The following is a 15,296-nucleotide window of genomic DNA, read 5'->3' on the forward strand; positions in this document are numbered from 1 at the left end:
TCTCCTTATGGGTGGCAGCTGGCAGCTCTGGCCATGCCCATTGGGTAGCGTTGGCCCCTGTACGCCATGTACACTGTGTCACTGTCCCAGCAGCTATGCTGTCTCCCCAGGAATGCTGCAGTCAGTAATGTTCCGGTTGTGTAGGAATTACTGACATGAAATCTGAGTGAGCCATTAGTTGAGTTGTGCATTTTGTAACCTCGCAGCCAGATTACCTCACCTGCCTACCTGACTGACATATGCTACAGCCAATCAGCCAAGGAGAGGCTCCTGGTGCAGCCAGTCACAGCGCAGCGGGTGCCGCCTCTCTGCCAGTACACCTGTAGCTCACCTGGGTACAGGGCGGTGCTGCAGGCGGGCAGGGAAAGGGTGGCAGCAGCTATCACACGCAGGTATATTACTGAGTGCCTGGCTCCTGTGCTATCAGGGGCAACGTTCCAACAGCTGCCTCCGGCCAATGGGCGACGTTTGGAGTGAGTGAGGTTGGCAGGACCAGGGTTCTCTCTCCGGTGACGTGTGACCCCCTCCCTGTACTCAGCCAACTGTGCTGCCCCCGGCACACTACCTGCTCGCTGCCTGCTGGCACACCTCGCCTCCTGCATCCCACCTAGCAAGGACTATGACTCGGGTACACATCTGACACACACCAGGCTGCTGGCACCGGGGACTGAGCTGGGACTTGGCTCTAACTCCTTGTTGTTTTCTGTCCCCTCCCGTGAGAGATATAAGCTAATACTAGCAGAGGTGCTGCTGACATACACAGGTGAGTATCAGCCTCTGGGGTATGAGACTATTTCCATGCTGGGGTTATGTGCACTATTTGTTCACTGTCAGGTTTCTGCAGGGACAGATCAGACACCATCACCTATATCACTACTACTAACAAATCCACCACTATCACCGCTGCTTCCCCTACTACTGCCAACTGCACCACCACTATCACCACTGCTTCCACTACTACTACCACCAACTCCACCACCACTATTGTTTCCACTGTTACTTCCAACTCCACCACCATTATCACTGCTGCTTCTGTAGTACCACCAACTCAACCACCACTACTGCTTCCACTATTACTTCCAACTCCACTGCCACTATCACCACTGTTTCAACTACTACTACTACCACCACCACCACTTTAACTACTACTAACTAAACTTCCACCACTACATCATTGCTATTATCACTATAGACTCCACCCCCACTATCACCACTGTACCACTACTTCCAACTAACTCCACCACTACTATCACCACTGTTTCCACTACTACTACTACACCACCACCACTTTAACTATTAAAGTGGTGGAGTCTATAGTGGTTACCACTATAGACTCTATCACCACTGCTACCAACTTCACCACCTCTATCTCCACTATAACTAACCACTACCAAATCCACCATTACTACTATCCACCATTACATCAGCACTATAACTATGATAAACTCCACTGTCACTATTACCACTACCACTGATACCAACTCACCTACAAACCACTACTAACAAGCTAACTATCTAGCATTTTTCCCCATAAAATTACGTGGAAACAGCGGTTTCTGCACAATTATATGAATTGCTGCTATGAGCTAGCAGCCTATTGCTGGAGTTTTACAAACATCTCATGAAGAAGGATAAGTGCTGCAGATCCCAAATCTATTGCAATATGGATTTGCAATGCAATCTGGGTGCAATATTAGTGTCCACGATCGATTGCATGGCAGAATGCAATCAAATCGTGTGAATGTACTGTATCACCCAGCAAAGGAAGCCGAGGCTGCTGTGCATGCACGGTCTCTGTGACCAGCATTTCTGGCAAAAGGTTCCTGGTGAACCTTACTGGAATTACAGCTGTCATCTGTAGACCATACAGTAGGTTACAAAAAAGCTACCAAAAAGGGGCCAATATCAGGAATTATTTCCATTCCATAAATCTGGTAGCATTGCATTCCCCATAGACACCTATGGATAATGTGGCTGCTGGTGGAAACGGAAAGCTAACAGCCATTATCAGAGATACTGTACCTAATGCGATTTTTAGTAAATACTGTTTGCTGTACTGTATATTACTGTATGAGTTCCTACCACAAGATTATTCGAGGGATCTGAATTAAAAGAGCTTTATCATGTTGCCTTCAGCCCGGCCTTTTGTTCTGGAAATCCCCGGATTCTCTGTATTCTAGAATTTCTTTATTTCAATATGATTATTTGCCTCTGCCATTAATTTAAGTGGAAAATGGCACAGTACATTTTTCCAAAGCAGTTTCACAAACCTTATTTACATATTCTATGTACTGTACACTCTAATATGTGTACATTTATACAATATAACACTTTATTGGGTATTTATATAAATGAAGCCATTCCTTATGCATTTATACTGTATATTTTTTAAAAATGTCCCTTCTTATTAGCTTTGGTTCTATTATATATTTGTAGATTTATTGTTGTTTTGAGTCTTTTTAATAGGAGGAAATTTAATATAGCTGAAAACCCCCCAGTGTCCATATATGTGATCTTCATCATTTTATATACAGATACATATTTTATTTCGTACTTTGTTAACAAACTTTGTACATGTTACAAGGCAAAATGGATAATCAAGTATGACAGTAATATAAATGACTGACATTTGAGGCTTTTTTCCTGTCAGATAAACAGAGAACCCATAAGCGAATGTGCAGTAGAATGCTTTTGTTTACCATCTGCAGAATTGCCAAGCACACAGCATAGAACAGTGGTACACTCTTCAAGGTGTCTCTCATACATATAAACAAAGGATTATAAATAATAAGTATAAAAAAATACAACATTTGTTCAGGCCTAGGGGGAGATGCACTAAAGGGAAGATGCAGTAAAAACTCTGTGTTTTTACTGCATTTACCCATGAACTAAAACCCAATCGTTGGGTTCTCACAATATAGAGTAATGCCAGAAAAAGCTGGCGTTACTCTATAGAAGCCTGTGGCCGCGATGTTTGAGGAATCCATCACCGATCCCTCCCAGCCAATGTTCCCTCTAATTTTACGAAGGCTGTGTGCGGCAAAAGATTTTGGCTGTGCAACTTTTGAAGGAAATTTTTATTTTTGTGCATCACTTATATATAACTGGAAAATGATGTTCAGCATTTGTGTTAACTTTACTTCAATAGGATATTAAACATTTAAACATTCAAAACACAGCACATGATGTAGTTAATGGGTGAAACACACATTAATTGAGTGCACAACTGCAAAAAGGGACCACTTCTGCTTTGTGCGCTCTGTTGTCATGTCTGTGCGCACACTCGTCGAGTTGTGTGCGCGCGCACGAGCGCACAGCTTAGAGGGAACACTGCTCCCAGCATGCCCCGCAACTGGTGTCGAAGGATTCCCGGGTCTTAGACCTGGAAATCCAGCACCGGAGCCACTTCGCAAAAGATAGTGCTTATTTGTGTTAATAATCGCATATGTTAGTGCTTATGCGATTATTAACTCTGCAGTCCCCATCGAATGCCGGCGATGTAGGGTGGCCCATGTGCATCCCCCCGCTTATTGATGTTTATATGTTGGCTTACCATACTATCCCTTTACACTGGGATTAAAACCAGGTGAAATGCAGGCTTGAAAGTTGGCAAGCCACAGAACCTGTGTAATTCATGATGGTCCCAGTTTAAAGGGATATTACCACGTTGCAATATGCGATCCTAATGGCAGGATGCATCATTGTGTAGAAGCAGGGACAGGAGCTCTGGTTGGAGCCTACCCCTGTGATCTGCTCTGCCCGGTGCCGGGGAGGGGCTGCACATGTGCGGTAGCACTTCCCCCAGCAGACCTACTGCACAGTGGCCAATGGTGTGGAGAATAGCCCATAGGCTACAATGGGCTCCTACCATTCTGAGATGGCGGTAGCTATGGAGGCTTTCCATTCTGGATTTTGGTAAATCGGGCAGAATCGCATCCCTCATAGAAACCAATCAAAATGCCAGACTGTCAGAAGTCTAATAGTGAGATCCCGATGACCAGGATCACGACACATCCTGGGTGCAAGGGTGGGAAAGGTTAAAGAACGGCTGTTGGGAATGGCGGGTGGGGGGGGGCATGGCAGTTAGGCTGCCATAGGGGGAGGTTAGGGTTAGGCTCTGGGAGTGGAGGGTTAGAGTAGGGATTAGGGGCAAGAGTAGGGTCAAAGTACATACTGACATGTTTCGGGATTTTGCCGGTCAGGTTCCCAACAGCCCAAGGAAAACATTTACTTTTTCCATATTTACTGGGATCAACAGGTTATACAGTATATAGAACAATACATTGTTGGCGTTTTTGTTTTTTTTCTTTATAGCATTGTAAATACTTGTATGACGTACAATCAAACATATAGGGGTTATTTATCAAAGCATGGAGAAAGATAAAGTTTAGAGAGAAGGTACCAATCAATCTGCTCCCTACCGTCATTTTACAGGCTGTGTTTGAAAAATGACAGGAGTGGATTGGAAAGTACTGTATTTTTCTCCATGCTTTCATAAATACCGTTGTTAAAGCGCTTAGTCCAATTTCACTGCCATACTTATAAAGCACTAGTAAGCCCACTTGAAGCAAAAGCTTCGAAAGCTAGTCTGCTACCTTCTGTGTTTGTGCATGTGTGAGAAAGAGATGTAGTTTTGCTCTCTGCCAGCAGATGGCAGTGTTTTGGAGACTCATGGACACTAGACATATATATATAGATGATACATAAAACAGCTTCAGAATGCATATTGTGACCTAAAATAACTAAACTGCATATTGATTGCACATAATAGTACATTTAATGACATGCAAATGCTGTGACTTCTCATATCTGACTGTTGAGAAGAGTAAATAGTTTGCAATGTTTTAATTGCAGGCCATTTGTTAGCTGGCTGCCTGACAGAATGCACCTTCACAAAGAGGTGATTTCCACTGGCTGAAAGATAATCCCTATTATTAGTGCAACACTGTAGCTTCTCTTTATCAATTGTCTTTATAGAAGTACTGTAAGCTTGAATCTTTTTATTAGTAATGTTCAGAAAATGACATTTTAAAAAATTGTGGGTACTTATGTAATATCTGGGCTCCCATTTTTCTTATGAGACCGCGTCCGCTCGCCACGCTTCGGGCACTATATAAAATCAACTCCATTGGATAGTAGGGGTATGAAAAAATGGGGTGCATTTAACATGGGAGCCCAGATAATACATAAGTACCAAATTGTGAAATTGTACACAAATTAGAAATTTGCTTTGTCCTTGACTAGAATAATATTGTAGCTTTGAACTCATTCACTAGGGAACAAGAAGTGGTTAATACAGGTCCCGGCTGACAGTGGGAGAGGATGTGACTACTATAGATAAGATTGGGTTGGTTATAGCTGCTGTATCTGCATTTGGCTAGAATTGTATACTGAGTAGCAAGCCTCCAATCTCACCAAAAGTAAGGTATGGCCAGTAAAATGAGAATGAATAACAGACAAGACAGCACAGGTCATATTGTGGAGTAGATGGTTGCAATCCGTGGCTGCTCTTACTTCTGTGGAGAAGGAGGGCTGCCACAATGCCACCCCCTTCCCCCTCCATTGCTGCTGGTCCCCTCTGCCGCCACCTGCTGGTCCCCGCCACCTGCTGATCCCTGCTGCCAGTCCCAACCCCCCCATTGTGGTACCGGCACATGCACAGTAGCTTCTTCGGTACTGCGCATGGGCTGGCCCCCAGCCTCTATGGGCTGCTTCGGCAGCAGTCCATAGTAGCATATTCACGGTCCCAGGTTTGGCGCATGTGGAGTATCGTCCTTGGTACTACACATGCGCAGAACCTGTTTTTATGGGCTGCCGCTGCTAGCAGCCCATAGAGGCATCCTGGAGGGAGGGAACGCCTCCCAATGGGACTGCCTTGGTGACTGGCAGGTCGGACTTCCAGTAGAAAGTCACAATAAACCCAGTGTAGTCTCACAGACTGCATCTGGCTTGACAGAGTGGCAGATTTTACCTTGGGCGGGGGCTGCAGCCAGGGGCAGATTGGCCCGCCGGGAAACCGGGCCATTTCATGATGAGCCGGCCCAAAAATCATTAAAAACGGGCCGGCCCTACTCCCCCCGGGCTGGCTGGGCTGCGGTCAGAGGCCGCAGCACTTTGACCAAATCTAAAATGGCCACAGGAGGCCTGCTGCGCATGCGTGCACAGCACCTCCCAAGCGGGCTCCCAGCTCCCAGTCCCCGTCTGCCCGGCCAGCAGAGAGAAACTTCCCTCCCCTCACCGCGCATTACATACCGCCGCCGGATTCAAGACCCAATCCGCCCCTGGCTGCAGCCCTGCAGCCCATAGGTAAAAACCGCCACTGGTTGCAATGCCTTGTCTAAAGGGCTCATGCCCTACTACTAGTTCTACTACTTACAGTACAAATTTGTCCCACAAACTTTCACATGCGTTCTTTGGGAAATTATTATTTAATGCAGGGTGTTTTATGCTTAGGAGGGCTGGAGCGACCACCCACCTCAGGAACAATAAGAAAGTTAAGCATACATAAATGTGCCAGTGCCAGTACATACCTTGTCCAATGTATTACATCACAACAAATACCACCCTCCTGTTGGCATATGCACATTTGTGGCCGTTTGATAGTCGGCAGGGCTGTGAATTTCGCAGTCCTGCAATCTGGTCTGAATCTGGCCTTTAATGTAGTATACCTGATTACAGAATGTGTTGACAAATTCAGAATATGAGTAAATGTCTGCATTCACCATTGGAAGAGTAGATGGGCCCTATGATAAGGTGTGTGACAATGCTCAACATATTCCAATCTTCAGGCTTGTAGCGGACATTCATGAATCACATGTAGATTTCCTGCAGCCCAGAACCGCATGGTTTTTACCCCATTTTTAAGTTGGTTTTAAGTTGAATTGGCATTGTTGTTTACAGACGCTGGATTGACTATCTGTGGCCATTTTTGCCAATCTACGGTGTTCCCAACAGTCAGAATATATTCAGACAGTCGGAAAAATGGACCCGACATTGTATACTGTAGGTCGAATGTGAATTTGACTTAATCTTGTTGGAAATCTTGGCAGAAACATCATCTGGGATTGAAGCTGTCCATAACCTTGATTGAACCTGTTATTTTTATGATTTGACCAAGAACAATTTCTGCACAATTGTGTGCATGCTGGCAGCACTGAGCACTGAGATTGCCAGTGAACTGAGCTTATAAGAGAATGGGGAATGCAAAGTCTGAAGTTGGGGCCAGACATGCCAGAGCGATGTTGCATTTAATGGTACTCCCAAAATTGAAACATATTGTGTTTGTGGTGGACAATGGCCCAGGCCTCTTATAAGTGATATGCACTGGAGATCTTATTTGTATATTGTGTCTGTGGTGGGGAATAGCCCAGGCCTCCTACAAGTGATACACACTGGAGTTCTGGTATATTGTATCTGTGGTGGGCAGTGGTCGAAGCCTCCTACAAGTGATACACACTGAAGTACTCGTTTGTATATTGTGTCTGTGGTGGGCAGCGGCCCAGGCCACCTACAAGTGATACACACTGGAGGTCTCATTTGTATAATATGTCTGTGGTGGGCAGTGGTTGAAGCCTCCTACAAGTGATACACACTGGAGTTCTCGTAAATTGTTTATGTAATGGGAAGCAGCCCAGGCCTCCTACAAGTGATTCACATTGGAGTTCTGGTATATTGTATCTGTGGTGGGCAGTGGTTGAAGCCTCCTACAAGTGATACACACTGGAGTTCTCGTAAATTGTTTATGTAATGGGAAGCAGCCCAGGCCTCCTACAAGTGATACACACTGGAGTTCTCATTTGCATATTGTGTCTGTGGTGGGCAGCGGCCCAGGCCACCTACAAGTGATACACACTGGAGGTCTCATTTGTATAATATGTCTGTGGTGGACAGCGGCCCAGGCCTCCTACAGGTGATACACACTGGATTTTTCGCATATTGTGTCTGTGGTGGGCAGCGGCCCAGGCCTCCTACAAGTGGTACACGCTAGAGATCTCGGGTGAGATTTAATAGGATGAGAGATTCAGGAAGTGAGAGATTTGGTAAAAAATCTCCAGTTTTTTTAAAGCGGCAATCATTTACACTGCAATACCAGTTTCATTTTTGCAGTGTAAATGATTGCCCCTTTAAAAAAACTGGAGATTTCTTACCAAATTTCTCACTTTCTGAATCTCTCAACCTATTAAATCTCACCCCTCTTTGGTATAATGTGTCTGTGGTGGGAACGACCCAGGCCTCCTACAAGTAATACACACTAGCATTTTCCCCCATGGATTTCTTCGGATACAGGACCCCGGATCAGCCCCGAACCAAGGCACCGTACCCAGGGACCTACCAATGGGCTCAAGATAGGTAAGTATCAGTATGTATGGGCTTTGGATGAATTAAAGTTTTATTTTCAGTGTGTGTCAGTGTGTTTATTTGACTTTTTTTTTCTGTGGAACTACAAGTGCCAGTGGGCCCTTTAATGCCCCGCATGCTGGGACTTGTGGTTCTCCAAGTCCCAGCATGCGGGGGAGGCTTGCTGGGACTCATAGCTCCACAGTAAAAGACAATAGTTTTTATTCTATATTTTTTTACACTTCAATCAGCCCGGTGACCACCGCACAGGGTCACCGGGGACAGCACCAGGCTTCAGCCTGGTCAGGTAAGTCCTGGAGGGGGGGACCCCTTTATTGGGGGGGTCCCCACTTCCCCAGGACCCCTGGCCAGGCTGACCGGTCAGAGGGCTGAATGGTTTGGCCGGGGGGACTTGTATAAAAAGTCTCCCCCCGGCTGTGGCATTACCCTGCTGGCTGGTTTGGCCTGGGGCTGGTTCCTAAAATACAGGGGACCCCTAGTCATTTTGTCCCCCGTATTTTGGGAACCAGCCCCGGACCTGAAGCCTGGGGCTGGTTTTAAAAATTCAGCGAAGCCCTATTTGTCAGGTTTCCTGATTTTTTAATACCAGCCCGGCTCTTCAGCCTGGTGCTGGTTACAGCCGTGGGGGGGGGGGGACCCCACATAGTTTTTTTTTTTTAACGGGTAAAAGGGTGACTAAAATGTAGACGCATAACCCATCTATATAGAAGTTTAGACACCCTGCCGGCTGACTAAAGTTCTATATAGACGGGTTTGCGTCGAAATTGTAGTCACCCTGCCGGCTGCATATCGATCAAACGTGCGTACACACTGCACTTTTGTTCCGATATGGGACCGTCCTGTCGGATGAAAATTAAGCACCACTGAACCTTCGACCAACCGAGTATGGACGGACAAGACCGTTTTTGGCCGCTTATCGCTCGTATGGGACAGCGTACACAACTATACAATTGAACAGCCGTCCGACCCAGAACGAAAGAACGATCCAACGATTTTATATATGTGTACCCAGCTTAAGATGGGAGTTCTATTAAGAATAGGATGTTGCTATGGGCAGCCAATCAGATTCTATCTATTATCATCTAGAACAGGGTAGCCAACTCCAGTCCAACAGAGAGCTACCAGCAGTTAAGGTGCCCATACACGGTCCGTTTAACGGATCCGTTCGGCACTTAATTAGCACGCATCGCATCTGATCGCATCCCTAGTGCATGCCTTGTGCATGCACTGTGATCCGATGCGATGTGTACCTAGTACAAAAAGTATGTGCAGCACTATGTGATGCGCGGGAGCGCGCATCGCATAGTACTAAACGGAGCCGGCGAAAACGGACCGTGTATGGGCTGCTTTAATGTTTTCCATGTCTCCACACAGAATCACAAGTGAAGTAATTAGCTCCACCTGTGGATCTTTTAAAATGTGTCAGTGAGTAATGGGTACAGCTGTGCACCTGCGAGAAGAGCTGGAAAACGTGCACTGTTGGTAGCTCTCGAGGACTGGAGTTGGCTACCCCTGATCTAGAAGGTGCCAAATAAATAATAAGTAGAATCTGATCCCATCTTCAACAGAACGAATATCTTCTGTCAGTGGTCTGGAGAGAATTTTAATAATGTAAATCTTTTTAAAAGGTAGATATAATTAGATCAACTCATATATTATATACTACATGATAGAGAAAAATATATATGTAGGGTCAGCAGCCTCCTATTTTACAGGTACAGTAGCATGCTGCAGAATAGCATCCACAAGACCACACGTTAAAATATTTATTGCCAATCGTAGCTGCAATGGCTTATCCTGCAGCCATGTCTTTCAATATCATTTGAAAAATAGTTCTATTTTAAATGAAGCAGCAGGGACATGTATCCCTTATTTCTAGCAAAAGTTCTTGTTGGAGGTTTAATACCAGAACATCATTTTTGCTTTTAAAGTTGTATTTGAGTACGCTCAGATGAGCTTTGTCTTTGTTTAGCTGGTGTATATCTATGTGACAAGGGCAGTGTTATAAGGAGAAGGGATGCATTGGATAGTGAAAAGTCCTGGGTTCTTCATCAGCAATGGCTATAGATGTAAAGCCCCCGTGAAATTGAAGAACAATTATAGTATTATACAAACCTCCTATATAATACAAAGTCCTAATGCATACTTATTAGGCACATATACATATTTATTCATTTAAAATGAAATACTGTATAGACATTGAAAGTAACAAATAGTACAGACAGAACTCCAAGAGTTAGCAAAGCCAAACATGTCCTTACGTAGGTATATGAATTATTACCTGATATTCCTTATCTCAGTGATAGGTGTAATGACCTTGTGTAAAGGGAAATGTCTTAGCTAAATCCATAATGATTTAAGGTGCATTTTCTAGACGGTTCTTAAGGTAGCATGGAAGTCATTGCACCAGATTTTTATTTGTTTGTTTTATGTGATATTTTGCAAGGCAAATGACTATATCGCCAGTGTGATTGTGTAGAATGCCGTACAATGACATTGGGGCCGTGCCGGCAAATCAGCAGTGTTGTTGGGGTGGTGCACAACATTTAAGCCACCCTTTGTTCTGTGTTCTCAGGACAGTGCTGGCTCTTTGAAACTTAATACCCTTATTTGGAAAATCCTATTTTCTCTAATTCCTACATAATGCATCTTAAATAACAGAATAAGTGGGGTACTTGTCAAATCCTAACTTTGGTGAAAACATAATTTTTTACTCAAGAAGAGCAATTTTAAGATTTGTGGCTCCCATTTTAGAATGTAAAATGACCAGTTTAGCAATCATTAATAGATTATGTTCTCTTTTCAGTATCCAACAAACCGTGGTAAACTAAGATTACCGCCATTTGTCCCTGTACCATTTGCCAGGGCTGGCCAAACCGGTCCTCGGGATCTACCAACGGTGCACAGCTGTAGTCATTACCAACTGTCACATTTTCAAACATGCTGCATTCATTCCTACTATAGATCCACAGGTTGCCAGATATACATGAACTGTTGGTAGATCTCGAGGACAGGTTTGGACACCCATGATTTATGCCATTAGTATGTTGTAGGAATGACACACCGCCGGCCATGGAGACCCAGCGCAGACTTTCTGGATTCAGGCACTACCAGATCCCTGGTGTGAGAAAGTGTACACAGTCGCAGACCTCCCATCACTCATGTGTATTACTCTGCAGCCCATTATTGTACTACTTCCATTGGTACAGCCTTCGTGGCAGAGAGTTTCACCATTTGACAATGTGTCGTGCATGTCCAGTAGTGTCCATGAGGAAGTGCTTGGTAGGGGCAGCCTCATTTCTGAAGCGCTGCCCTGGCGAGCATTGTTATATTACCCTAAAGCATCAGAGCTAAACAGTGCAAAATAATTATCATGCGTCAGGGAAACACCCCGATAAATAATACATAGGCGTTATTTTGTTTTACTGGAATCCCAGAAGAAAGTGTGAGATGGCATTCTATGGCCTGGGTAAATGCCATGTCATATGAGTGAAACGTTAGAAACAAGGCAAATGTCAGAGTTTGGGCACAGTATGCTCCATGTCTGAGCTGGTGCAGGACACCTATATTAGCAGTGTAAGAGCTACTTACCTTAGTTACTAACAATAATTCTCATCCCTTTTAGCCGTGAGTCACAGCAATGTTCCTGCATATACTGTTGTATAGGTATGGTGTTTTTCAGAGCACTAATAATGCAAAATATAACCAAAAAATTTGATCATAAATGTCCCTAAATGAGAAGAAAGGATTATCTTGCATCTCCTATTCAGGAACAACATTACCGTACCGGGCTCTGTAAATGCACACTGTACTGTATGTCTCAGAGCTTCGTTTAAGAAGGAGAAATTAACTCTCGTTTCAGGCGACAGCTAGGTTGTTTTGCATGGCTGGGTGTTGCTCCGTCAGCATTGTGTTACTAAGTAAACTGAACATAGCCGAAACCAAAATTGTGTTCATGTATCTGTCCATCTCTGTATCTATGTATGCCTTCAGGGAATTTACACTACACCCTACAGCAGCTGTGCTCTCTGATTATAGGTACATGTTTCCACCTTACCGGCAGTATGTGACCATGGGGCAGGGCTGGGTAGTGCAAAACTGGAATACTATTTTGCTAAATTCCTACGTGTTTGTTAACTCAATGGACAATGTTTTTTTATAGTTTGCAGACTGCATCATACAACACGCTTGTCCCACCAATCAAGCACCCTGCCTCTGTGCTGAATTAATTCATGATATCTACCCCCCCCCCCCCCCCCCTGCTCACATACACACACACACTCACCCATGGCACCTGCATTCGTCCCTGCAATATTGGCTTGTTTCAGAAGTCTGACAGCAGAGCCAGGTGCTGCCGAGAGGGTCATATTGAAGAGGTTGCATATTTATTTGCAATTTCTTATATAGAGCAGCAGATTCCATTGCGCTTTACAGTTGTAAACAAAGATAAACAAACTGGGTAACAACAGACAGACTTGGAGGTAAGAGGGCCCTGCTGCAAGCTTACAATCTATAGGGACAATGCCCTAACTGTTCTAGTCTTCAGATGTGAAATCCTACTCAAGAAACATAACAATAGGAGCTGGGAACACAAACAAAGATAAAAATATTTTCCCTCACACTTTTTTTTCTCAGCCAATTGCTGAGTACAGTAGCAGACCAATTTATTAAAACACAGTAAATCATTATGATGCAGTCACTGCATATACCTGTAGCTGGTTAGCTGGACCAATAAACTCCCAATGCGCAAGATGTTCTAAACAAAAAATGCGATGAGCATTGGCACGATGGGCGTCGAGATGTACCGCCGCTACTTGGTACATCCCGCCCAATATATTGTGCCAGCTGTTAAATGTAGTAAAATTACTCCATTTTTGAAGTAAAAAAAATCTCAGTTTTAAAATTTAGCAAGTCTTACAATAAGTTACAATGAGTTTCCCTAATTTTCTAAAACAATGTACTTATACTTTTAAAGGTTGTTAAGAGATGACATGTTTGGTACTTTACCTCTCTTCACTTTACCACTCTTAATTATAAGGAGTAATTATTGGGGATCATTGGGGCAGATGTATTAAGCCTGGCGAAGAAATAAAGTGGAAATAAAGTAGAAGGTGATAACGCACCAGCCAATTAGCTTTGTTTGAAAAATGACAGTTGATTGGCTGGTGCGTTATCATCTTCCACTTTATCTCCATTTTATCTCTTCACCAGAAGCTGATACCCAGAATACTGTCAGAATATATATGTTGATGGGGATTTGTGTTTTCACAACTCGTAATTTATTGCTTATGTGTGGCATACGGTTCTACCATGGAATCCTTTATGGCTAATAAAGTTGGACCTGTCATGGAATCCACATGTATGACTGCATAGCACTACATTTACAATAAAAATATTCCATAGATATGATAAAATCTATCTTTGTATATGACCTAAATACATTTTGTGTTTTCCTTACAGGGCTTTACATTGGGCAAAAGGAAACCAAGTGGGCATCGTCATACATATTTGTGGAAAGCCCTATCATGGCAGAGAGTGCTACAGGAAAGAATAATAGTAACAACTGGTGGAAATCACTGACTGTTCGCAAAAAGCCGAAGGAAGTTTCGGTCTATAATGCATCTGAAAGTACGGAGGACAGGTCTTGGGCAGTTACTAGTGGATCTTTAAGTTCCTCACCTGGGCATAGAGAAAACCAACCCCCCAACTCAATGCCTAGTGTAGTCACAGAATACAGTGATGCCAAGTCAAACGGAGCAAATACTGGCAGACGGAACCTCAAGATTTCTCGCTCTGGACGTTTTAAGGAGAAGCGGAAAGTCCGTGCCACTCTGCCAGAAAGCTCCAAGTTCTTTCAGGAGAGCCCGACAACTCACCCCAATGACGAGAGACAATGAAGGATTTAGATTGTATTTAGAACTGGGTGCAATCCCACCTCCCGTCAGTAGGTTACAGCTGGGCCATTTCTACTTTATGTCAAATCTCATTGGAAAATGACACCTTGCATTGCTTCTCTGTGGCTTATTAGCAATGCAATATTTGGATTGGCTCACATGCTGTCACCAGACACAATTTTATTTTGTTCATCGATAGAAAGACACTTTATATAGTGTCTGTTTCCAGGAGAAAGATCATATATCCTGTTAAATGGTTTGATGTCGAGGATGTGGTGAATGGTTAATTGTATGTGTCTGGGGAAAACATTTCTCTGTGAAGCGAGAAATTTGTTGAAAGACAAAACAGATGTTTTTTTTAAATGCATCTGTAACAAAAATGAAGTTTTAAGGTTTGTATTAGCTAACTGATGCTAAAGTTTAGCATGGTATAATTACTATCGAATTACTGGCGATTAAGACAAGTCACCATTGGGCTGTTATAACATGCTAGATATACTAGCAGTGTGCTCCTATAACCCCCGAATGAAGACTTATACTACGCAGCAATAAGATTAAAAATAAACGTGTCAAGTTGCGTAGCCATCGGCAATATTTCATGATTGAAGTATACATTAAATATTTATTTGCTAAAGTAAGAAGAAACTTTTAGTTGTATTCATATATTTTTTTACATTCTAACACAATTGAAATGATTTCAGAAGGAGAATAACGGACTTATGCCCTATATATGCCTTTATTGGAGAAGGCCAATTTAAATCGCTGCTTCGAAGAGCCATTGGGCAGATTAATTTTGTTCTGATTTAGAACTTTTGTTAAGAATCACTCTCCTCGAATGCACTTTGAGCTGGAATATATTCGTAGTCTTCTAGTTGTGTAATTAGGGAGGGGCTGCTTTTGTATATTTAATGGAAAAAAATGTTTGATCAAATATTTTGTAATTGGCATTCATTTATGAATGTGGAACCTGCAATGCAAATGCTTTTCTGGATATGAAGAAATAAAAAAAAAAATTAATACTGCATTATGATCTCCTGTATAATG

The 15,296-nt window shown here is 43.4% G+C and overlaps 1 protein-coding gene across 1 annotated transcript; it reads left to right on the forward strand.

Moving 5' to 3' along the window:
• Nucleotides 1-308: 308 nt before the first annotated feature.
• On the forward strand, nucleotides 309-15,259 carry PRR15 (proline rich 15). The gene is made up of 2 exons (XM_083186364.1): nucleotides 309-763; nucleotides 13,819-15,259. The coding sequence occupies exon 2, from the start codon at nucleotides 13,884-13,886 to the stop codon at nucleotides 14,253-14,255; it is 372 nt and encodes a 123-aa protein (XP_083042490.1). The 5' UTR covers nucleotides 309-763; nucleotides 13,819-13,883; the 3' UTR covers nucleotides 14,256-15,259.
• Nucleotides 15,260-15,296: the final 37 nt, after the last annotated feature.

Source organism: Crinia signifera, chromosome 5 (genome assembly GCF_055691185.1).
Source record: "Crinia signifera chromosome 5, ASM5569118v1, whole genome shotgun sequence".
NCBI lineage: Eukaryota > Metazoa > Chordata > Amphibia > Anura > Myobatrachidae > Crinia > Crinia signifera.

What these genes read in the sequence shown, in the direction of transcription:
- PRR15 (XM_083186364.1), top strand. Translation starts at nt 13,884, where the DNA reads ATGGCAGAGAGTGCTACAGGAAAGAATAATAGTAACAACTGGTGGAAA.